The following is a 26,330-nucleotide window of genomic DNA, read 5'->3' on the forward strand; positions in this document are numbered from 1 at the left end:
CTTTGTAAAGCTTTATTATAATCACATCTCTAGGAATTGACTCCATCTGCTACAGGTCTTTTTGTGTGAGCTACTCCTATGTAATTTTCAATGTACAGTTATTCAATTCTGGGCTACAAAGAGCCTGAGTTAAAAATCAGAAGACTTGAGTTCTAACCCCAGCTCTTTAACTTTCTGTCTGTGTAACATTCGAGCCATTTTTCTTCTCTCAACTGTTTCAAATTTCTGAAATGGGCCTGTCCTATCAACTAGAGTATCAATGCTTGTCAAATAAGAGAGTTTGTCAAATAAATTATGCTTTGTTTTAAGGAGCAAAGTATTAATGAGAATCACAGAGGAATAACACAGATCATCAATCCTTAATGACATCATGTAGTACTTTTCTGTGTTTCTTTTGGTTTATTAACTAAATCACAGCTACTAAATTATAAATTCTCTGAAGGAAGAAACCACATCTCATCTTTTTTATCTCTGTTCCCATGAGCACTGCATATCTATTTTAAAATCATGCTGGGTTACATTTGGGTTGCTAAGAGGGGAGGAGGAAAAAAAAACTTTAAAAATGTGATGCAGAAACAGGCTACTAAGTGGGTGGATGAAGGACCCAGTAAGTTAGGAATGCTATTTTATAGCATTAGAGCCAGGCTGCCAAAGAAGTCTCATTGCTGGCGGACACCATCACAAGGGGATTTTTAGAACAACCCGTTACTTCCACATGGTTTTGTCTGCAAGAAAAGATGCAGGGGAGATCGTAGTGTTCAGAACCAACTAATGGGAAGCATTTAGGACATTCTTGTGTCAAGTCAGAAATAACTATTTGGACATGGCGTTCTGTCCTGGATTTTCTTGGATACCTCTGCTTTTTGTCACACTATAGAGGAAAGAGTCTTTTTGAGAACTTCTTAAACCAAAAGTAACATGAGTGAGATGAAGAATTTCAGGATTAAAGGAAATTTGGGTGTGGGAAAAGGAATTACTCGCCTGTCTCATGGTCTGACCCATCATGGTTACAAGGACTTGGCCTGGTGTTCACATGAGAAGCTGGGTCATGCCAACAGACACAGACATCTGAATCACTCTCCCAGGAGAACAGTCACTTCTCACTATGTTTATGGATTATAGTTTATCCTAGTGATTTTAGGAAGATCTAAGTAATTATCCCCTTCATTCCCACCTGCTCAGAGACATTTATATCTCTTATACAGCATAGTCACATCATAGCTGCTTTTCTTGTGTGTGTGTGTGTGTGTGTGTGTGTGTGTGTGTGTGTGTGTGTGTGTGTGTGTGTGTGTGTGTGCGTGTGCGTGTGTGTGCCTGAGTTTGAACTTAGGGTCTAGGTGCTACTATCACTTAGCTTTTGAGTTCAAGGCTAGCATCACAGCCTGAGTCACAGTTCCACTTCTAACTTCATGGTGGTTTCTTGGAGATAAGAGTCTCATGACTTTCCTGCCTGGGCTAACTTCAAATTTCAATCCTAATATCTCAGCCTCCTGAGTAGTGAGGATAACAGGCATGAGCCACTGACACTCAACTCTCTTCTTCTCTAAAGAAAACATGCCATAGAAATTCTATCTCATTCCTCAAAATTGTGTGCTAGGACATTGGCTTAAACCCAGTAGGAGTTTAAAAAGACTTTTATTGGGAGCAAGATTTTCATACCATATTTTAAATACACTGTAAAACTTATTAACCTGATGTGATTATTGCTCTGATATTTCATCATTTTGAGAATTTATTGCTTGTAATACAAACAAATCCTTTGTGTAAATAGAGGTAGAAATGGGAAGGTACTGGCTGTTCTAAAGCAACATGGAAATGAAGATTAAGCCATCCTTATTAAATCTTCTTAAATATAGGTTGGCTTTGAACAGCATTCTTTAGCTGTATTAGATCACAGCATGATTTGCTACTGCCAGGAAAGTGTTTCTATTCTTAGGAGACAGTGTCTGCCTTACATTGTTGAACTTTCTCATCCTCTGTTTCCCAAACTGTAAAAGAGTTTCTAGAATTTAGGAGGGATCATTAACTTGGTCTCAAACAATCCTATGTACTTGCGTTTATCCTAAATACATTTTAAAAGTAAGGCTTTACTCTAAGAAGTTGTCCACTGGCTTCCACCTCCTGCTGAAGAATTTGTAGCCCCTGTCTTCTAGTTCTTGGTGACTGAATTCAAACACTTCCACCAAGCCATGCACTGGTGGTTCACACCTGTAATCCTAGCTATGCAGGAAGCTGAGATCTGAGAATCATGATTCGAAGCCAGCCCAGGCAGAAAAGTCCCTGTGACACTTTTATCTCCAATTAACCACTCAAAAATCAGAAGTGGCACTGTGGCTCAAGTGGTAGAGGACTAGCCTTGAGTACAAAGAGGCTCAGGGACAGCTCCCAGGCACTGAGTTCAAGCCCCACAACTGATTTAAAAAAATGCTTCCATCAAATGAAATCAGGTGTAAACACTACTGACATTATTTGAAACCTTTATTAGATATTTTGTTGTCCACGCTCATCTTTTACTCGACATAGCCCAAGTCAGTCCCTGGATTTCCAGTGTGTTTTAATTTTATGGTTTTTAAAAATTATCTTTAGGTAGTTATACAAAATTTTAATTCACCGTTCAGTTTAGGAGCACAATACATCTTGATCAATGTCACCTCTGCCCAATGTGTTTTTGAGCATTATTTTAGCTTCTTTTAATAACTGAGCACTTTTCAGGGCAAAATTACAGTGTCTTGCCATTGTGAGGACACAGATCCATATTGATTTCTCTTCTGCTTGTGCTTCATAAAATGGGCCCAAACCCAAGACCTAATACTATTATCTCATGAGTTCTTTTGAGGTAATACTTGTGTAAAAACTTAGCCCTCTTTAAAGTAATCATTGTAACTTGGAAAAATCTGTGGCTATTCACAGTGATTATTAGGACTTTTTAAACCCCAAAGTTCATGTGCCCATAACTAACCTCTATCTTAGGCCCAGATGGAAGAAATTTGTCCCAAGGTAATATATTAAATGAATAATGAGTCTGTGACTGTTATACTTCAATTGCTTTTTCTTTCTTTTTGTCTTTCTTCTTTTTTTCAAAGTTTGTTTTTGTTTGGTTGCACTGAGGCTTGAACTCAGGGCCTCACGCTCTAGCTGATGTTTTCACTCATGGCTGGCAGTCTACCACTTGAGTCACAGCTGTACTTCTAGTTCTTTGCTGGGTTAATTGGAAATAACTGCTTCACAGACTTTTCTGCTTAGGCTGGCTTTCCAACTGGGATCCTTAGATCTCAGCCTCTGGAGTAGCTAGGATTAGAGGTGTGAACCTTTGATTCATATGCTCAAGTGAAACCTCACACTGAAGAGTGAATGGCAGAGAAAACTAAACAATCTTCTTCCAATCTCTTTTAGTGGCTCTGAGGACTGCTATGGACAGGAGCAAGCATGTGCTTACTTAAGCAGCGAGAGGAGAGAATGGTAGGAAAACAACCAACTCTCCCAGCAGGTGTGGGTTGCTCGCCAGATCATATAGAACATGGGGCTCTATGGGGAGATTTAGGAATCTCCAGCCTTCCTGGAGCTAGTGATCCACATGGGTAATGAGCAAGAAAGTGAATTCATGTGTAATACAACTTCAGGAAAGACAAGTGTTAAGATTTAAGGGGAAGTCAGTAAAAAATGAAAGAGGAGAAGAGAAAAGGCACACTTAGAGAGAAAGAGCAGACCTGATAGGTACAGGAGGCATTTCTGGAGTTGTGATGCTGAGGCCCTGGCTTGTATGAAGAAAGCAGTGTGAAGATCTGCACAGCAGGAGTTTTAAGCAGAGGTAATAGCAGGTCAAGAGATCTTGAGGTGAGCATGACCTTGAAGAGTTAGGGGAGAACAGCAAGAGAGTGTGTTAGGCCTAAAACAACATAGTGCTGGGATTTGGAGAGGCCTTTGACTTTGAACTGCCTAGCCTTGACCCCAGCTTTGTATTATAGGACTTTGGGCAGCTCATCTCTCTCAAAGCTTCAGTTTTCTTATCTAGAAAATGGCTTGGGAGTAAATATTTCACTGTGGTAACCATGGAGTGCAATGAAGCCATGTGTATAAGCAATCTTAAGATCCAGCATGGACTCAATACACTGAATGGTGAGGGGCATTAAACACCTGGTAGGGATCTAGACATGAGAATAGTTCAGGTAAAACCAGCACTGATCTCAGCTGGTGTTTTGCTCAAGCCACTCAGGAACACACAGGAAGAGCTCTGTGGTTCTGTATTGATTTATGGTGGCATGGTCAACCTCAACTTCCTTTTTATCTCAAATGGGTTAAGACTATAGAAATTGCCTTGTGGGTGTGGAAAGTGTAGTTCAATTCTAGACCACCCACCGTTTAGAACATTTCTTAGGAAACCCGACTAGTTTCAGTAAAAGGTAAATGATGTGATTTCAACTGAAAACCACCCAGATCTTCATTCTTCTAAACTGATATAACTAATTGAGACCATATATCCTGTGCTCACTGTTCTGCTTACTGTGGCTTCCAGAATCTAACATAAAACTTGGCCTGTCATTAATATTTGTTGGATAAATCAAGACCAGTACTTCAAGAACTCTTTTTCTGTGAGCTCTCTACTCTGGGGTTGATGTCTTGGTCTCCTCTGTAGGTAGGGAACGACACGTCAATATGGGTTTTGTGAGGAACTCTATGGGCAGTTGGCCAAAAAACTCTGTCAGAATAAAACTGTTTGGTTGAGGTTGTAAGGCTTTCTCCAATATTTGATGACTAAAGACAGTTAATGTTTTAAATTTACTTAAATTAAGCCGGGCGCTGGTGGCTCACGCCTGTAATCCTAGCTACTCAGGAGGCTGAGATCTGAGGATCGCGGTTCAAAGCCAGCCCGGGCAGGAGAGACTGTGAGACTCCTATCTCCAATAAACCACCAGAAAACCGGAAGTGGCGCTGTAGCTCAAGTGGTAGAGCGCTCGCCTTGAGCTGAAGAGCTGAGGGACAGCGCCCAGGCCCAGAGTTCAAGCCCCACGACCGACCAAAAAAAAATAATATAAAAAAAAATAAATTTACTTAAATTAAGGCCACTTCAAAAATTTGTCATGTTAGATGACAGGGCCATTTCTAACATTTTTTCACTTTGCTTTCCAACTATGAGACCTTGTTAGCCACTCTTGTGGGGATTAACCATTCCAAAAGTACCTACTCCTATTTTGATTCAGTAGTTGAATATATTTAGACCTTACTCTTAAAAGAGTTGAGGAAATTCTTTCATGATTTTCTTAAGAGAGGCATGGGACAGTATAAACCTAGAATTTACAGAGACTTCTAATCAGCCTTTATTATTTATAGAAATATTTCAATGGTTTAAGTTAGGTTTACAAATCACATTGAATCCCACAGATGTGTCATAAAAGGCCTTTCTGGAAAAGCATAGTATAGCCAGTTAAGCTGGCAATAACAGCAAAGAGGCTGAGATTTTACAGTACATCAGGTAAGTTGAATATTGATGAAAGACACAGGACTCTGATCAGAGCCAAAGAAAGGTTTATATTCATAGCAATGGCCAGAATACCAGTATTTGAGGTTGATCATCCAACCCCTGTCCCCATTGGGCAACATGTGTTGACCCAATTATTGGTTTATAAAGGAGGAGACTCAAGCTCTGAGGACTCAGATCTTTTATCACAGGCAGGAAGCCTGTTTTTGTTGCTGTTTCATTTTATGGAGTTGAACCAGAGTTTTGGAGATTTGGGTATCAGTAGAACGCAGTAGAGTTTAAATTGAGATTCCACAACCAAATAATTCTGGCCCTTCAAAAGATATCATTCATGTCCTAGCTAAAACCCTTGACAATTCCAGGGATGTGGAACAGCTGGTTTTAATTTGGAAGTTTATTTAGCTGTTTCATTGTAAGACACACTGGGTTTAAGACAATGAATCTGATATTCTAGAAGTACATGAAGGGTGTCAACGAAGGTCTTTATTTTCCTCAAACTTCCTCCCAGACCCCAGGCCCTACACATTCAGAACTAGCATAGTAAAAGCTTTTGAAGTGCTCGGCTTACTTTTCCATTGTTTTAAAAAATGAAATCACATACTTTTAGAAAAAAAGGTATAGTGCCAAAACTATTATTTTTAACATAACAGTTCTATTACCAGATGCACACAATCACATAAAGGTTTATGTTAAAACTTTTACCTTCATTTTTTTCCTTTTCTTTTTCTTTTGTTTTTTTTAATTTGCATCTGTACTGGTGGTTGAACTCAGGGCCTTGAATTCTTGTTTAGCTTTTATGCTCATAGCTAGTGCGCTACCATTTAAGTGACACTTCTAGCTTTCAGCTGGTTATTTGAGATATGAATTTCTTGTACTTGTCTGCTAGTTGCAAACCTGGATCCTCAGGTGATCTCAGCCTGCTAAGTAGCTGGAATTACAGATGTGAGCCATCAATACCAGGCCTATGTTCAAAATCTTTTAAGTGTTTGTTTTAACCATCATCAATATTAATTGAAGGTTACCTTCCCCCCAGTAAACGAGGTTAAATATCATTGGGATTAATTAAAGTGGCAAATTATTTAATCCTCTGGTAATAATCACTAAGATAACACAAAGTCTATAAAAATAGCATGTATATAGCTCTTTGCCTCCAATCCAGAGGGATTGCGTCTAGCTTATAAAACCTTTTTCCTTCTGTGGAATCAGGGCCTAATCCCTGCATCTTTATAACACAAGCAGCGATACACACACCGAGACAAGAACTTTCAGTTCTATCACCATTAGCAATTGCTCACAGAACACAGAGTGTTTTCACTTCCCCTCTTGACCTGCTTTTAGAGCCTTGTACCCATGAACATTATAAAGATAGGACAGAACAGATAGTAAAAACAGATTAGGGTTGTGACAAACATTTGTTAGTTTCTAGGACACATGAACAATGATTCCAAAAAATATCTGCAACAATAAAAACAGTAATAGTTATCCCTGACATAGTGACACACATCTGTCATGCTGGTTATTCAAATCCCAAATCCAAGCCCTCCTGGGAAATGCAGAAAAAGCCTGTCTCAAAATTTAAAAAATGAAAAGAGCTGGGTATGTGACTTGGTGGTACCTAACATTCATACACTTGACCCTACTTTCATTCCCTGATACTACCAAACAAATGAACAAAAAACACCATAAAAAACTCACACTACACTCTATATTGAAGTGTAAATAATAAAAAGATACAGTGTAAAATAGTACATCTAAATCCATGTTATTCAAGTTAGATCTCAAACTAGAAAAGATGAATTTCTTGTGTCTCTTTGTGTGTGTGTGTGTGTGTGTGTGTGTGTGTGTGTGTGTGTGTGTGTGTGTGTGTGTGTGTGTGTGTGTGTGTGTTTCAGTTTGAATTCTAGTTCAGTGTTCTGCAAATTGGGGCATGTATCAATACTCTGGGTGGTTTACTTTCCAATGAACTTTGCTTCAGTAATACTTCAGAGGTAATCAACTTCCAGAGCGCCAGGTTTTAAAGTATATCTCTCTTAAAATCTCTCCCTCCTGTCTCCCCAGTTATAAAGGTTCTCCCATTTAAAAGGAAGTTCAGTTATCACCTATCTGAACTCTTATTATGATACATAATGACAATGTTTAAAAACACAATAACACCAATCAAAAAGATACTTGGAAATACCTACATGTAGATATTGAGAAATCTGTCAGAGGACTGGACTCTTTGCATTAGACATCATATTCCCAGTGATTTTGTTTTGGATGAAAATTACAAAAGGATGACCCAGTCAAGCCTCACAGGTAACTCATTGCTAATTCAAAGAAGTGACATCTTTAGCACAAAACTTCTTCAGCTTCCTCTATTTATTCTTTAGTAAAATGCATTTCCTATATTTAAATGAACAGAATAGTAATGTTATTCTAGAAATAAGTGACATTCATCCATAGACATATAAGAAAAAAGCTGTCTCAGCATCTCATTAAGAGACATTTGTGGGGCAGGTGTGCTGGTGCTTGTCCATAATCCTTGCTTCTTGGGAAACAGATGAGGAGTTTGATAGTGTAAGGCCAGCTCAAGCAAAAACTTAGTGATATTGCATCTCATCCTCTAAGCTAGGCACAGTGGAGTCATGTCTGTAATCTCAGACATGGGTAGGAGGGTCTGCCATCCCCATCTGTGTTTTTCAAGTATCTTGGATTACCAGGTTCTATTTTGAACACTTGATTTTCCTTCCTTCCTTCTTTCTTCCTTCCCTTGCTCCTTCCTTCCTTCCCTCCCTTCCTTCCTTCCTTGCTTCCTTTCTTTCCTTCCTTCCTGCCTTCCTTTCCTTCCTTCCTGCCTTCCTTCCTTCCTTCCTTCTCTTCCTTCTTTCCTTCCTTCCCTTCTTTTCTTCCTTCCTTCCTGCCTGCCTGCCTGCCTTCCTGCCTTCCCTCCCTCCCTCCCTCCTTCCTCCCCTCCCTTCCTTCCTTTCTTTTTCTCTTTTTTCTCTCCTTCCTTCCTTCCTTCCTTCCTTTCTTTCTTTCTTTCTTTCTTTCTTTCTTTCTTTCTTTCTTTCTTTCTTTCTTTCTTTCTTTCTTTCTTTCTTTCTTTCTCTCTTCTTTTTTTTTCTGTATTATTCCACTTAGTCCAATTTCCTCTAAAATATTTTTCTGAAAAATCGTTCAGCCATTTTGGATTAGAAAGTATTAGGGAAATATTGACACTTCATTTCATTGCTTTGTAACCTAAGTGATCTCAAATACTATTCTTAAGTATTTCTTTTACAAAAGGCCACAAGAACAACCAGCAAGGAGCCCTAGCAAAGTGAGATTCAAAACAGAGAAAGGAAAGAAAGCTTCTGCACTGCTGATGGCCTAGGGTGGAGTCTAGTTTTTAAAGTACATAATTTTTTCACTTAGGGAACTCAGGCCAAAATGTAAGCACCTGGCTGGCTGGCGTAGTCTATTCCTGCTCAGGATTCACATTTTAATCGCACCTTACCAAGGGAGACCTAAGTATGCTGCAGTCTGCTTGCAAAGGCAATGAAACCCACAGGGTTTGGCTTTATTCCTACGAAGAGCAAGGGCCTGGCTTTCTTGGCCAATCAGATCTATCAGCAGCCTGAGTTATAGGACTCTTTCCAAAGTTGCTAGGAGTCCTCTGGCAGGAGTTTCGAAACCTCGGTCAGTTTTTCAAAGTCGGCGTTAGCATGCCAGATGCTTCAGAAAGGAATTCAAGCCAAATGGCAGGTGTGTCTAGAGAGCTGCGGGATTTAACTCCAAAAATGGGAAAGGCTAAACCCAGTTTCTAGAGGAAAAACTGGGGCAGTGGACAGAAATAAGCCAGAGGCAAGAAATAGATAGGATAACTGAAATAGGCTCATTGTTATTGCTACCAAACTTCCCTCCTAATCTCCACTGAACACACAGAGATGTCAATATATGTGTCCTTTTCTGTCTTTTTACAACACTCTGTAAACCATAAACCTGCAGATTCCCATCTAGGTCAGGCAAGTTCTGATGAGCAGCCTTGATGAATGTGATTCTTTGTGACATAGGAGTTCCATAGCTATGAACATGGCCAGGCCCCAGCCCTTGGACATCTGAGGCATACAGCAGGCTGACACTTCAGGCTTGTTTTAAACATCACCAGATTACATTTCCTTGTGGTGTTTCATACTTCTGTGTTCTCAGAAATTGAAACAGCATTTCTGTTTGTTGGGATTTGAACATTCACAGGCTCTTTCCAGAGAACTCTTAAGGCTTTTAGGCAAGGACTCTCTTGCCATAAATGCCACATTCAGGTTTTTATTTCACTTTTCCTGGATATGAAAAGATGTGACTTGGATATTAAAATGATATACGTGTTCCATATTAGTGTGAGTGAAGTAAACATCCTCCAACTGCTACACCAGCCAGTTTGTCAATATTATTTCAACCAAGGCATCAGCTCTTCTCCTGAGATCAAAAAGGAAGTAGGAGCTTTCAGGCAGTAATATGTTTAGCTTGGGAAATGTCAGATGCAGAGCAGGCCTGACAAGTTCTCATCAGAACACTGGCTAGGGGAAGTTTACGTTTCAATCTTCAGCTCTTTATTCAGGCAGGTTAAATTGCCCAGAATGTCAATCCATTGTAGAATTGAATGCAGGCTGAGAGCAAGCTTTCAGTGTGATCTTGAGTTTTTCTAGACCAGACACTGGCAGTTGAGACCTAGCATGTATGACCAGTGCTTTGTCTACCTGTCCTGTTTTCTTACTGATGACATTTGCCACTCTAGATTGCACAGGGACCAGCTCCTTTTCATCAGATGCAGTGAGGTTCTTTTGTGCTTTGTGGTTTTTGTGAAAGAGGGCCTTAAGGATCACAGCTGCGCACCACTACTCCTGGCTGCCAGGTGTTTCTGATGACCCAGCAGTAACATTCTCAAATAACATCAGGTGCTTCTGAGAAACTCATTTTGCAGTGTGCCAGCAGCTCACGTTTGTAATCCTAGCTCCTCAGGGGGCTGAGATCTGAGGATGGAAGTTTGAAGCCAGTCCAGGTAGAAAAGTCAGTTAGATACTTATTTCTTTTCTTTTTCTTCTTCTTCTTCTTCTTCCCCTCCCTCTCCGCCCTCCCCCACTCATGGGGCCTGAATTCTGGGCCTGGGCGCTGTCCCTCAGCTCTTCAGCTCAAGGCTAGTGCTCTACCACTTGAGCCACAGCGCCACTTCCGGCAGATACTTATTTCTAATTAACCATCAAAAAGCTGGAAAAGAATGTGTGACTCAAGTGGTAGAGCACCAGCATTAAGTGGAAAAACCTAAAGGATAGCACCTAGGGCCTGAATTCAAGCCCCAGTACTTTTATACACACACACACACACACACACACACACACACATACACACACACACACACACACACACACACACACACACACACACAGAGGGGGAGAGGGGGAGAGAGAGAGAGAGAGAGAGAGAGCATCATGATGAAAGGTGGAATCAGGAAGAAGAGAGTGGAGAGATGATGTTAAGGTAGGGCTGGCAGGTGGATCAAGAAAACCTGCGACAACTCCTCTAGTAAAAGAAACTGAGACCCTTTGAACCCTCAAGCTCCCTGTGATGCTGTCCATAACCATGACCCTACTTAAGCCCTCCACCCCTGCCACTAGTGCACCATGCCTCATGTCTTCTGACCCTCCTCAGGCCCCCATGGCATCCCTCTTCAACTCTCCATTAAAGTTGATCTGGTCTGAAGAAAGGAAAGAAAGAAAGAGAGAAAGAGAGAAAGAGAGAGAGAGAGAAAGAAAGAGAGGAAGAGAGAAAGAGAGAGAGAAAGAAAGAGAGGAAGGAAGGAAGGAAGGAAGGAAGGAGCTCCCATTCCCCATCTCTTGCCCACGACTGGAAAGCACAGGCATTAGAGACCCTCGGCTCCACCTCATCAAGTAGCTATGGTAAGATGGGGCATACACCAGGCTGTGGCCTAGATTATTTGGCTTAAAATTTGAATTTATGGACTTTTATATTTTCCCAAGGACAATTACCAGAGCAAAAAAAAAAAAGCACCCCAAAGACCATTTGTTGAACTCTGCAGGTATCTCTTTACGAAGCGAGGGCCTCAGCCTTGCAGAGCTGGGGAAAGGTTACCTGAACACTAAGCCGGCTTCATTCAGGTAAAGGGTTCCATCAGGGCTATCATCTGTCAGAATCTAGTGTAAGTCTTCTGAGGTAGAAAGGGGTGGGAGAAGAGAAAATGAGGTGAGAGGGTAGGCCTGGAGAGTATCTTAGAATGCATTAAGGCTGGGTGTGGTGGCTCACGCCTGTAATCCCAGTGATGGAGGAAGCTATAGGTAGGAGGACTGCTGTCTAAGGAAAGAACTGGAGACCTTAATTAAAAAGTAACTGAATTGGGAAGTCTAAGGGGAGAACAGAAATGAAGGGACAATGGGTAAATAAATGCAGCAATGGTACTTACTAGACACTATGTTGAAAATGAAGTACACAACTTGTAGGTGGGGATGGGAAGGAAAAAGTGGAGGAAAGAGAGGAAAGGGGTGGCATAGTCCAAAAAGAAATGGACTCTGTACTGTTTCATGTATGTGTAACCCCTCTGTACAGCACCTTAATAATAACAATAAAACTGTAAATTTTTTTAAAATTTAAAGACAGTTTAGAAACAGTTGGCTAGAGACATAGCTCAGTGTTAGAGTACCGTATAAGGCCCTGAGTACAAATCCCAGTACCTCCAAATGGCATAATAAGTAAAATTCCTCATGAACTAGAACAATGATAATCATGTTGCTTTGATGAGTTATGTGTCATGTCTTCAAGGAGACCTGGGACAGATTCATTTGGAGAAGATCATCAAGGGGAAAAAAATATTTTTCCAGTCCCCTTCTACAATTCGATTCCATTTTTTTTCTTATTTTAAAACAACACATTTACTCTAAGCAGATGTTTTCTCTGCTGCCTATGATATGACATGAGAGGAAATTGGTGGGGTTTTTTTGTTGTTGGTCATGGGGCCTAGAACTTTAGGCCTGGGCGCTGTCCCTCAGCTCTTCAGCTCAAGGCTAGCGCTCTACCAGTTGAGCCATAGTGCCACTTCCAGCTTTTTCTGCTTATGTGGTGCTGAGGAATCCAACCCAGGGCTTCATGCATACAAGACAAGCACTCCCCCACTGAGCCACCTTCCCAGCCCTGGAAATTGTTCATTTTGAGGCACAGCTGACTGCTCAGTTAGGGAATGGGCAGTCTCAGAGGCTGCTGGCAGGTGGGCCCCTCCCTGGCTTGCTAGGTGCTGCTCCCAGGTGAGGATTCTGTGGTAGGTGGGTGGAGATATTGAGCGTGCAGTGTGTTAGGTTTCAGAGAGGCAGGGCTGGGGCAGCTCCCACGTCCTTTCCATACAATCAGCTCTGCTTACATTCCCATTCATTAATTAACACACATTTACTGGAGCCACTACCCAGGAAGCACAAGTGATTAAAATGCATGCGCTCCTAAGCCTGTCAGCCTTTAATACCACCTCTGTCACTTAGGATCTTAGCTTTGTGATCTTGAGAAATTAGTTCCTCAAAGCCTCAATCTCTTACACAGAAGACAAGTAGCAATAGTTCTTTGTTCTATTATTATTATTATTATTCTTTAAGAAGTCATATGAAAGGGTTTCAATTCAACATGTCAGCTTAGGAGTACAATGTCTCTTGATCAACATCACCCTTTTCAGCATTGTTCCCCACCTCTCCCAACCCCACTTATCCTCTCAAGTTACCTGGTTCCTTTTGTGCATCTGTACATTGGCTATTACAAATGCATTCACCCACCTTTCCTCTCTCCATTCGCCTGCCCCTTTAGTTCCTACTTTGTGAGAGCTGGTGAGGATCAAATGAGAAAGCATTGTAGAAATGTGTGCAAATTCAGGTCAGGCTGAAGTAAGAACTCATCTTTATTTCATTAGGCAAATTGGTTTGCGAGGCTCATCCTCCCAAGCAGTCCCGCTAGTGTTACTATTGATAATGAAGTTCTCTCATCCATTTTGATGCCAGGAAGTGTCATCTCGCAAAAACTCACATGTCTAGTCTGGTGTAACCATCCTATCTGGAGCTCTGTTTAATTCAGGCTTTTCTCTGCCCAGCTTCTCCAAGGCCAAAAGGCCCAAGTGGGAGGAGGGAGAATAGCAGACGTCCTCTAGCCTTTGTGCCTTATTTCGGGTCACCCCTCAGCTGTGATGGCCGACTTCTCCAAGGTCAAGGGGAAAGAGGACTTAGGGAAGGGCACTGTCCAGAGCAAGTGCAGCTGGAATCTGGCCTTGAGGCACTGGGCACACAGACAAAGCTGGCTCTCCTTACCCCACACGCTGAGCTTCCCAGGCCTGTGTCAGATCCCAGCAGCTCAGCTCTGCCCCTCCCATGCAAGTTTCTCTCCCTGGGCCAGAGGTAAAGCTAACATGATCACTTTTCTGGGCTGTTCTGTTGAGATTTGAAATGGCCTTGGGCTCCAAGCACAAATGCAGGTAGGATGAGGGAGGAGAGGTAAGTCACCCACCCTGGAATCTGATTCTCTTCACTGGCCCTGCGGTCATCTGTCCCTCTCTCTCTTCCTCCAGTGCCCTGGCTGGTGCTTAGCGAGATCTTTCCTGGTGGCATCAGAGGACGGGCCATGGCTCTAACTTCCAGCATGAACTGGGGTATCAATCTCCTCATCTCACTGACCTTTCTGACAGTCACCGGTAAGATGGTAGTTTTCCTCTCCTGCCTGGATCTTGACCTTTTAGAGAAGTTTGTCTTCAGACAAAAAAAAAAAAAAAATGTTGTAGAAGTTTTCACACACATCCAGGACAGATGAGAAGGAACCTGACACCCAGCACACAACACAATTCTCAGTGTTAATTAACTCACCATCTGGCCTGCTCTTCCCCTTTTCAAGTTATTTTGAGTCATATCCCACACTGGCATTTGTCTGTAAAATTTCAGCCATGACCTCCAAAGGATAAGACATTTAAAAGAAAATGAAATGATAATACAGTCTCTACACTTAAGGATATTAATAATCGGCTAGGTGCCGGTGGCTCACACCTGTAATCCTAGCTACTCCGGAGGCTGAGATCTGAGGATTACAATTCCAAGCCAGGCTAGGCAGGAATGTCCATAAGACTCTTATCTCCAATTAACCACCAGAAAACTGGAAGTGGTGCTATAGCTCAAGTGGTAGAGCGCTTGTCTTGAGCTGAAGAGCTGAGGGACAGTGCCCAGGCCCAGAGCTCAAGCCCCACGACTGAGGGGAAAACAAAAAAGAATATTAATAATCATACCTACTCTGGGGCCAGGTATGGTGGCACACATCTGTAATCCTAGCCACTCAGAAGGAAGAGGTAGGTGGAACACAGTCTGAGACCATGCTCGTGCAAAGTACAAGACCCAAGCCAGGTGAGGTGGCTCATGCTCATAATCCCAGCTACACAGGAGGCAGAGATTACTGTTTGAGGTCAGCTTGGGCAAAAAGTCATTGAGACTCCCACTTCGACAAATAAACTGAGCCTGGTGGTGCATACCTATATTCTCAGCTATGTAAGAAGCAGTTGGGCAGACTGTAGTACAGTGCAGACCAGATGACAGCTCAAGATCCTATCTGGAAAACAAATTAACACAAGGGGATAGAAGCATGGCTCAAGCAATAGAGTACTTTTGAGGCCCAGTAGTGCCAAAAAGAATGAAAAAGATAGGCAGACACAAATCCACTGTGTTCCCAGGCTACCAATTGTCTTATAACTCTGTTATACTGTGGATGAATCGGGTCCAAACACATAACTTACAGTTTTCTTAGTGTGTTTTGTAATTTGAGACCTGCCTCCATTCCCTGCACCCTTTACCCCATCTTTTATTTTAGCGTAGAACCAGCTTCCTTTGTTCTGTAGAATTTTTCAGTGCCTGGATTTTGTTCAGTATACTTGTAGCACATGTCCTGTGTCCCTGCGTCCCTGCGTCCTTTTTCACTCAGGACTAGTGCTCTACCACTTGAGCCACAGCTCTACTTCTGGCATTTTGGTCATTAATTAGAAATGAGAATCTCATGTACTTTCCTACTTGGGCTGCTCCAAACTATAATCCTCGGATCTCAGCTACCTATGTAGCTAGGGTTACAGGCATGAGCCACAGATAGCACCTTTCCCAAGTTCTATCCAGAGAGGCGAAAGATGGACCAATGTTATAAGAGCTTTATGAAGCAAACAGCTGGACAAATCCAGTACCAGTAGCAAGCACAGAGAGAAAGGACTAGTTAAAACTGCAAAGAGAATTGCAGGGCCGTGGCATACAACCCTAGGCCAGTTTTGCTGCTCGACCCACTGTGGTTGTGACTGCAGCTGTCAAGGGCTATTTGCAGATCTCATCCGCAGTTGGTCTGAGCCAGCTACTCCCCCAGGGCTTCCTGATATACTGGAATTTTTGCTGTGAGCCAGGGTTCATCACAGTACAAATGGTAGATTCATTTGGGGACCACCTCTCATCACTTAGCATAACTTGAACTTGACCAGTGACTCCAAAGGTTCTATCTCTTTGGCTAGAAGGACTCTAGGGAAAATCTAGGTTGACAAATGAAAGCTATCAAAATCTTGAAGTTCTTCCTTCTTGCTGATACAGCCTGGAAAGTGCTCAGGCTATGAGTTCAAGCCCCATGACAGACAAAAATAAATAAATGAACTGGGTACCGGTGGCTCATGCCTGTAACCCCAGCTACTGAGACTGAGATCTGAGGATCATGGTTCAAAGCCATCCATCCTGGGCAGGAAACTCCATGAGACTCCAATCTCCAATAAACCACTAGAAAACCAGAAGTGGTGCTGTGGCTCAAGCGGTAGAGCACTTGCCTTGAGCTGAAGAGCTGAGGGACAGTGCCCAGGGCCAGAGTTTAAGCCCCATGGCCCACGACATAAATAAATAAATAAATAAATAAATAATAAATAAATAAATAAATAAATAAATGTAAAAATAATGCAGTATTGCTGGCATGAAATTATTTATTCAAATCAAAGTAAGGAGAGTTTATTCCAAGAAAAGCCCATCTGTACATAGATGACATTAAAAATGCCTACCAAGCTGGGTGCCAGTGGTGTGCACCTAACATTCTAACTATGTAGGAGGCTGAGATCAGGAGAACTAAATTTGTGAGACTCCATTCTAACAAAAGAAGGCAGGTGCGGTGGCATGCACCTGTCATACTAGCTATGAGGGAAGCCTCCAAAAGGTAGATCGAGGTCCAAGCAAGTGCCCAGGCAGGAGGTAAAATGTATTTCAAAAATAACCAGTGCAATGGGGAGATTGAGGGTGGAGGGAGGGAAAGAGGGGGGAAAATGAGGGAGGGGGTAACAAGTTAGACAAGAAATGTACTCACTACCTTACTTAACTAGCTGTAACGCCCCTGTACATCATCTTGACAATAAAATAACCAGTGCAGAAAAACGTCTGAAGGTATGGCTTAGTTGATAGAGTGTTTACCTAGCAAGTGTAAGGCCCTGAGTTCAAATCCCTAGAAACCCCCAAAAGAAAAAGAAAAATGCCAAAAACAATACTGTCCACCAAATAGAAACCAATCTGTACCAGTGGTGATTCCCAGGAGGGCATTTGTGAACACTAAGATGTTTTACCTCCTTCCCTGCGTACTTCTACATTGTTTGAAGTTTTTTTTTTGTAAAGAGCACATGCTTTGTAAAATATTAATAAAGGTGCTTTACCATTTTGAAAAGGAAAACATGCCAATGCCATCAAGATGACATTGAGCTTGAGTTGTGGTAGTTAGGTAACAGCTGTTTACTCAAGAAAGCTGGAGTCATTTGTAAAACTGAAACTTCCAGAGCAACCTATGTTTTAATTTGCGAATCTACTTCCTGCTGACGTGTGAAAACACACAAGGCTTTAGAGCTACTCTAAGAAGCAGTGTTTACAAATGGGATTAAAGCAATACAAAACCCAGTTCTAATCAATTTTTTTTTTTGGTCTGTTACAGATCTTATTGGCCTGTCATGGGTATGCTTTATTTATACAATCATGAGTCTAGCATCCCTCGTGTTTGTTATTTTGTTTATACCTGAGACAAAAGGGTGTTCTTTGGAACAAATATCAATGGAGCTAGCAAAAGCGTAAGTATTTAACCAACAGTAGTCTTTGGTCAAAATGTAGTTTGTATATCCAATGATGTAAATCTGATTGTCCTTGGTGTAAGACAAGGGGCTCTCTCTGCTTTGTCTTTAGTGTGACTGCTTCACCTAAGGAAGCAGAACCATAGTTTTCCAACAAGTCGGCCTTTTAGAGCTCTGTTAGTAAGGATTGAGAACCTTGCCAAGTAGGCTTACTTTGTTTGGGGTTTGGGATAGGTGTTGAGATTGAAAGCCTGCTGCCCCAGCCCTGGGCCAGAATGATTGCTTTAGTCCTTTATCTCTATCAGGCTCATGGGTTTTTGAGCGTACAACTCTTACTAAGGATATGATTGGCAGAAAAGTTCTGCGGTCTAAATGTCTACAATTGCCTTAAAGATAGCACATTCAAGTTAGTATTAGGGAAGGTGCAAGGCATTAGTGGCTCAAATCTATAATCTTAGCTACTCAGGTGGCTGAGAGTTGAGGACTGCACTTCAGACAGACAAATCTGAAAGATTCTTATATGCAATTAACCAGCAAAAAGCTGTACTAGAAGTTGCATTTTACTACTCAAGCTATTACTTCCAGTCCCACATTTTGCTGGTTAGGGTTAATTGGAGATGGAATCTTGAAGACTCTCTCCACATCCCCAAGCTGGGTTCGAACTGCAGTCCTCCACCTGTCAGCTTTCTGAGTAACAAGGATTATTAGCATGAACCACAGGCACCTGGCTCATTTGTTACTTTTGTGTTATGCGATTAAAATTTAAATCCATGCTCTCCCCAAGCTCGTTACAAATTTTAAATTAGAACAGGACCGAAGCTAAGAACAAAAATAGAGGAGATCAGTGCAGACAGACAGGAAAGATGCTGGCAAAACAATCCCACCAGTACCTGTTAGGTGTGTGTTATGGTGAAGCCTGCCCAGTATTGGGAGCCGAAAGAACAAAGTTGCTTCTAGAAATCATGACTAACTCTTATGCATGCAATACTAAAGAGCTATAGGCATGCTTTGCCGGGTATAGTAGAGAAACACAGCTTTTAAGTGAAAATATGAACAGACTTACATAAACTGATCCAAGTATGTATAAAGCACGTGTTATACAAAGTTATCTTGGAGTGAAATGTCAGTAACAAAAAGCAAACAAAACTGGTAAGTTACCAAATTATAAGGAAGGATAGTGGAAAAACTGTAGAACTTGCTGGTTCATAGTGGCTGAAGTGAACTCATTGAGAAAGGTCACTGCTGAACTAAGTGAGCCTTTAGGAATTTAGAAGTTAACAAAACAAGGAACCAACTTTCATAACCAGGGAAATCAGTCTTGATTAAAACTCTAATGGGTTCTAACAACTAAGAAACTTAAAAATATCAAATTCACTTTAAATTTGGTACTACACATTGCTTACTATTTTGCTCTCCACTTGCAAGGTGGGTTCTTTTGCCTTTTTTACAAAAGCTGAGAAAACAAAGATTCTTCCAAGGATGTTACATGCCGTAGAAAATAAACAGTGACTCAAGCTGCGAGGTCAGAAAAGCTATCTGCTATAACGCAATTTGAAAGGATTTTCGTTTGAATATCTGCTCTGACAGCTATAATCTTAGAATGTTTGCCCTATTTGCTCTTTCAACTGTGACTTTATTCTTTTTTCCCTCCCAGTAAGAGAAAACAAACAAGCAAATGTTTTATACATATTTGAGTTCTGAGGCTTCAATTATTTCCACTTTTAGTGGTTAATTTGAGGCGGCCATTCTTGCAGGCAAATGTGCATCTTCTGAAGAAGCAGTCAGCCTCTATAATAGGCTTTCACTGATCTGGGTGCCTCATCCACTTTAGGAAAAAAAAGAACAAAAATACCAGAACTAAAACATGGTTTGTGGGGGGATGGGAGGGACTATTTTGGTTGGGTAATCAGAGGAAGTTATTGTAAAAGGTAAGTTTTACTTGAAAGATTGGGGTGGGGAGAGGATTTGTATCAAGAAGAGCTGGCTTGCCAGCCGGTGGCTCACTCCTGTAATCCTAGCAACTCAGGAGGCTGAGATCTGAGGATCAAAGCCAACTGGGGCAGGAAAGTCCGTGAGACTCTTATCTCCAATAAACCACCAGAAAAGTGGAAGTGCTGCTGTGGCTCAAGTAGTAGAGCACTCGCCTTGAGCTGAAGAGCTGAGGGACAGCACCACACCTAGAGTTCAAGCCCCATGACCAAAAACAAAAACAAAAACAAGAGCTGGCTCAAATACTAACTAGGGCCAGGTGCTGGTGGCTTATACCTTTAACCCTAATTATTGAGTTCAAGTCTGTGCAGTAGCACATACACGCATGCACACGCGCGCGCGCGCACACACACACACACACACACACACACACACACACACACACACACACACACACACACACACACACACACACACACAGGCTAAGCAAACACAGGCTTGATCTGTTTCAGGAAAATTAAAAGGCCAGAAGGCTGCAGATGCTTGCTGAATTAGGAAGGGTTAGCTAGACCAGTGTAAATAGCTTTGTAGACCTCCTGAGGAGCTGGAGTTTCATCCTCAGTTCACAGACCACCAAAGGGTTTTACCCAGGCCAGTAGTTTATGTTAAGGTATGCTCAAGTGAACATCTGCTGCCAAATGAGGCACAGAGCAGCACAGATCTAGGGCTTGTTTTCAATCATGACTGACGTCAAGTGGCCCTCAGTGCTGGCAACGACCCAGATCCCTAGTCCACTAAATCTGCCATTGTTCCAGACAATGCCCAATATCACCTCCTCTCTCCAGAAACCTCCTAACCTCCCCACTTAGCATGGTCCTTGCTCTGAACTCACTGAGTAAGTAGACACAACAGGACACCATCCACATCAGGATTTATATCCGCACACACTATACCTCCTTCCCAATACTCCTGGGAGTGGCCAGTCCTTTCAGCCACTCTACCATCTCCCTTCTTCAGCCATACCAGCCTCTGCTATAGCCCAGGCTCACCAGACACGCTCAAGACCCAGAGTCTTTGCACTGTTTTTTTTTTGGGGGGGGGGGTTGTTAATTGTGAAAATACCATACAGAGGGGTTACAATTACATGGGCAAGGTAATGAGTACATTTCTTATCAAGCATTGTTGCCTCCTCCTTTGTTTCCCCTTCCCATCGCTTCCCTCCCTGCCCTCTTATCTCCCTCCCCTGCCTTGTCCCCCCCCACCAGTATTTTAAACAATTTGTTTTTTCCCTTCCCCTCCACAAATTAATCCAACATCAAATACAGTGACCACAGGGGTTAATAACATGGGGGAGGGACATACAAAGCAACAAAGAACTCATCTTATAAAAATGGGTTTGCACTGGTTTTCTGTCTTTGCCCTCAACATACAGCTCACTGCTCCATCTCCTACCTTTCCTGCCATCCTGTTTAAAACCACCGCATCTCCAACTTTATACATCTACTGACCTACTTCTGTCTTAACCAAAGCTGAAACATTCTTTTACTTGGCTTATTATCTCCTCATTTAATTCCTGGAGAGCAGGAATTTTGCATATTTTACTCACTGCTGTTTCTCAGCACCTGGAACAATCTCTTGGCATATCACTGCAGTGGGTGACACCTCAAGTTTTTAACTTGAAGAACTGGGTGGCAGGTAGGATGGGGGACGGCTTAAAGACCTACTCTTCAGGGCACAGGAAATGACTGTTCTGCTTTGAATATATTTATCTAGAGATGTCCACTAGACATCAAAATAGAGGTATGTTATTGATAGATGGATACATACGTAAGTCTGACGTTTCTGGAGTCTTTGGTTTAGAGTTGAATGTGGGAGGCTATCAGCTCGTAAGTGGCTTTCAAGTCATGGAACCAGACGAGGTCATCTGGTTAGAAGTGAAGAAGAGAAGGAGACCTAAGATTACACTAAGCCTTAGGTTATACAAATTTTAAGAGATCAAAGAGAGGAAAGGTAAAGAAGTATTAAAAGGAGCCAACAGTGAGGGTGGAGGAAGGCCAGACTAGAGTATCACACAAGCCAAATGAAGTGTTACAGGGTGTTACAAACAGGGGTACATAGGTTTGTTGGGTAGTCTCAGTGGAGTGAGGGCTTTCGAGAACAGAGGTGTAGGCATCAGCTCTAGTCCACTCTATGAAGAGGTTATGCTGTTACATCCTAGACTGTCAAGCGTCCCTTTCACCATCTCTGTCTTCTCAAGTTACTTCCTCAGGGAAGCTGACAAATCCTCTGTCCCTCCAGAGTTGGAAGCCACCAAGGTGCCCACATTTTACTTCCTTTCTTATCCTGCTGTATCCCATGCACCACCAGGCTCACTCCTTTATGTATTTCTTCTCCCTCCCTTCATGCTTTCCCAGTCATTCACACAAAACACCACTCTGACTACATCCACTTTTATTTTATCCCTCTGAGGAGCTAGTATGCCTAAAGAGAATATACACTATGCTGACAGCCTTGTTTTACATTTGTGAACATAAATTGCAGGTAGATCTTTATGGCAGACTTGCAAGCTATTGCAATTCTCTGGCGTTGGCTTTCCAGCATGGCATGGTGACTTCACATCTCTACTCTCTCAAGCTTCTAGTACCACCTCCCACTTTTTCTGTGGGTGACTTTAGTTCACTGAGAGAACACTAATGGAACCCACTCAGCCCTCCCACCACAAGATCTAACCTACCCACATCTATACACATATTCTGCTTTGGTACATAAGCCAATGCTTTCTATTTGTACACTGATTATGCCATCCATTTCCCCCTGCTGTAGGATTATGAACACACACAAATATACAAAGATGAAGTACTCCCCATCCTGAAGACTTCAAATTCCAAGGACCAGCCTATTTACCTGTCCCCAGTTTCAGTTCTCTGGAATTCTGCACATGGTTTCCTTCTATGTTCCACTTTGGGATCAAATGTCTCTTTAGCAGATGTCAACTGTAATATAATCCTTCCCAACCAAGTCATTCATTTTCCCTTTCCCTGCTTACTTTCCTCACTAGCACTTTTACTACTTAAAATGTCATGCTGTTTCTCTCCTTGAAAACAAGCCTTCAGCCACCCCACCCATACTACCTTAATGTGGCAGTCACTTGGTTCATTGGTTAAGGTACAAAAAAAGATTTAAATAGGAGGGAATTTCAAAGGTGGCTCCCTTCTTTAATTTAAAAAAAAAAAAAAAAGCTAAGTGCGGTATCCTATTTTTATGCTGATGGAATCAACCTCTAAGAAACAATGTATTAATGCAGGAGGCTGGGGTAAATGCAAGGCTGAAACATGCAGACATAATTACAGGCATACTGGTTGAGTTAGAAAAACCAAAGACAATGAAATAGGATTTGGGATGAACTCTCTACTAGTATGTAATGCTACCTTTGGAAGTCCTGGTCTGCAGCAGGATGGTTGTGTTGAGGATACAACCCAACTTATCCTTTGCATGACCAAATGTTTGTGATATAGACTGAGTTTCAGGATACATTTATCACAGCTAAAACATTAAAATCCCTGGGTGGGTTTTAAAATAATAACTCACACATTTTTCTTCAAGTAAATTAAGAACGACATTTTCATTAGTGTTTCTTTCTCTCAGGAACTATGTGAAAAACAACATTTGCTTTATGAGTCATCACAAAGAAGAGTTAGTGCCAACACAGCTTCAAAAAAGAAAACCCCAGGAGCAGATCCCAGAGTGTAAAAAGCTGTGTGGGAGCGAAGAGCCACGGCAGCTTTCTCTAGACCCCTGACAGCCTCAAGACCTTACACATGCGTACACAGCACAAGAACACTACAATACTTGTGGAGTGTCTCTGTACCAACACACATGGGTCACTCCATGCCTTTCTTCCAGGAACTGTTTTTAAGAGACACACTGACATTATAAACATACCCAATATTTAATTGCTTTTCCCTGTAAGGAACTACAAGAGATAGATGACTTATAAGGACCTAAGCAATATTTAATTATGAACAAGGTATTAGGTTACACACACACACACACACACACACAAAACCAACAGACTCAACACTTTCTGCTTTTTCACAGAGCAGTCTTTGAAAGACCAGGTCCTAGTGTTGAGATCTACCTTTTTTATAAAAAACAAACAACTACATATATACATACATACATATGTATGTATGTATGTATATATGAAGGCCAGTCACTTTACCATTCAGACACGTTTCTGGACAGATGCTTACATCTTTTCCTACTAAGATACATTTACCTGCACTGGGTCTTATATTTAAAAAAAAAAAAAAGCCCAAGACACATAATAAGGACAATTTAATTGCACCTATGTTCTAGATTAGGATAGGGTTTTGGCTAGGATTTTAGTGGTAATTCCTAGTCCACAAGTAGAAAAACTATGCAGTTTATTTGATAAATTACGAAGTGCAATTTAATGGAAAACAACCTTTATGAATTTTGTATTATAAAACATTTACAGAAATGCTTCTGTAAGACTGAGAAAAATAAGCATTTTTTTCCATTTTTATTATTTTTTTAGTAATTAGAAAGGTCAATTTCAAAATCCGGGGACCATATTATTTAGAAGCAGCTGTTAATAAAGCATCAAAAAGTTGGCAATTTATCTAAATCTCTGTACAACTATGTTTGTTATTAAGTCACCTATTCTCTTCCTGGATGCTTTTCATGATGGCTTATAATAATTCAATTTCCTGCAATTCTTCTCACTGCTCAGGAATAGAAACTACCTCAGATTACAGCACACAGGCTACAATCAATGCTGATTTATAGATACATGCAGATGTAATAAATGACATTCAGACATTAGGACAATTTCTTCCCTATGTTCGCTGTGAAGAAAGAGCCAACCTACATCAGCAACTTGGCTTTTACCCATACAATGGAATGCTCTGTCCTGTATTTCCTTAGTTAAAACTTTAAAGAGCTGATAGGGAAATTTACCAATATAAGCTATAGAAACACAAAAGCTTGAAAAGCACAATGACAGAGCTTGAAAATAACTTTTTAAAAATAATGATTAACCTAAAGAAAAGAGAAGCCAAAGGCTAAACTCCTTTGTTATTTAAGTTGTAATTTTCCTACTAGTCCCCACCATTGGCAGAAGGGTTCATGATCTTGCTCCCCTTTAAGTAAGAAGACTATAAATCTATGTAAGCAACAGTAAAATGGAAATTAGCTATGACTAAGGAGCATGATTGTCTTACTTCTGAAACATGTCATCTAAAGCTGGCAGAAGAAGCCACAAGGGAAGACCGGTAGTTTCATTTCTATCATGGTATGTTTCATACGCAATTAAGAGGATGCCATATATTTTGTTTGGGAAAGTGCATTCTGTAAGGATCAATTTAATTTAGCATGCCGTCTGGTGGAATTACATGCCAAGAGTCTTAAAAACCCAAAACAGGTTATTAACATGAACTTTTTGGTTTGGTTAAACATCAGATAGTTTTAAAAACTGTTGCACAATTCAAGTTCAGACACTTCATAACCTTTGGTGGTTTTCTGGTTTGGCTATTCATTGCAAATGGGCAGGACATAACCAAGCTAGTTTACTACTAGACTTCAACTTCAGTGTTGCCAGCATTCTCTCCTATTCTCCTTTTCTTATCCTGTCTGTAACTCAACAATTTTGTTGACTTCAAGATAACCCAATACCCACCTGCCCCTTCCCTGCCCCCCCCATCCTGCCCCCCCGCCAAATAAACTGTTGTGGTTTTCAAAAATAAAAAGGGGAGATACTTATAATTTGTATGCATATATTCACAGTTTTTATTTATTAAAAAATGTACAGTACTTGTGAAAAACCAGAAGACATCAGACACACTCTGTCCTAGCTTTGTTACGTATAGGGGATCCACCCACAGACACTGGCAGGTGTTGAGCACGCAGCTGCCCTGCATCCAGACCCTGACAGGCATTTCCAAAACTTCTGATCTGCCTGGTTTCCAAGTCATCTGAACACTCAAAAGAAATGCATCTGGATCTGCACCTTGGCTATACAATTACATTTTTCTCCTGTATTTCCGTGTGTGTGTGTGTACTGCAAAATAGAGACTCACTTATTACTGTTAATTAACTAAATGGAAACATCTCAAAACTTTAAAAAGGTCTGCTTGTAGCTTTCATCTAAGTTTATTCTCTATTTAGAGGTTTAGCTATGCTACTGATAACTAAAAAGCACAAATGTAAAAAATTAAAGTTTAAAAATCACACAAATTTTTCATAAAAATGTATAATGGCCTTTCCCCCCCTATTTATAGGGGAGAGGCAGGGTAGGGGAAGGCTTTTGAGAAGGAAGAAAACAAAAAATAGTATGTACTCTTCAGTGTCAGTGCTTAAGTTAGCTTTTCCAGATTTTATAATATGGTGTATGGTACAAAAAAATATACTAACCACGGAGGCTCAGGTGTTGCAAGTTTTCATAAGAAATACTGTTTCTATTATGTTTCCACTGAGAGGTGACTGTGACTCTACACCCAGCTTATTTCTAGATAAAATCAGGACTAGATATGCTGCACCCATAGGTGTGAGTTTGTGGACTGATCCGGCATTACCATTTCCAAGCCCTGTAGGCCAGGACCCTGTCTCATAAATGTTCATCTGTTAAAACGTTAAGAGGAGCAATCTTGTGTACTGAAGTCACTCCTTAGCTCCATTACATAAAACACAGAGGGGAAAGACATATCTTGCAAAATGGCTTTCAAGTCCAAGCTGAACTATAATTATACTGTGGCACAGAGGCAGCTTGGGGGCACTTCTTCTGAAAACAGCACAATGTTATCGACCTCTGAA

The 26,330-nt window shown here is 41.3% G+C and overlaps 1 protein-coding gene across 2 annotated transcripts in view; it reads left to right on the forward strand.

Moving 5' to 3' along the window:
• The window catches only part of Slc2a12 (solute carrier family 2 member 12), a 50,602-nt gene extending 25,307 nt beyond the window's left edge, over nucleotides 1-25,295 (forward strand). For both annotated transcript variants that reach the window (XM_070010553.1, XM_070010554.1), the window contains exons 3-5: nucleotides 14,040-14,162; nucleotides 17,435-17,567; nucleotides 23,142-25,295. In XM_070010553.1, coding sequence (XP_069866654.1) covers nucleotides 14,040-14,162; nucleotides 17,435-17,567; nucleotides 23,142-23,295 — 410 coding nt within the window. In that variant the 3' untranslated portion in view covers nucleotides 23,296-25,295. The remainder of the gene's footprint in view (nucleotides 1-14,039; nucleotides 14,163-17,434; nucleotides 17,568-23,141) is intronic.
• The last annotated feature ends 1,035 nt before the right edge of the window (nucleotides 25,296-26,330 follow it).

Source organism: Dipodomys merriami, unplaced genomic scaffold (assembly GCF_024711535.1).
Source record: "Dipodomys merriami isolate MVZ:Mamm:240054 unplaced genomic scaffold, mDipMer1.0.p SCAF_8, whole genome shotgun sequence".
NCBI lineage: Eukaryota > Metazoa > Chordata > Mammalia > Rodentia > Heteromyidae > Dipodomys > Dipodomys merriami.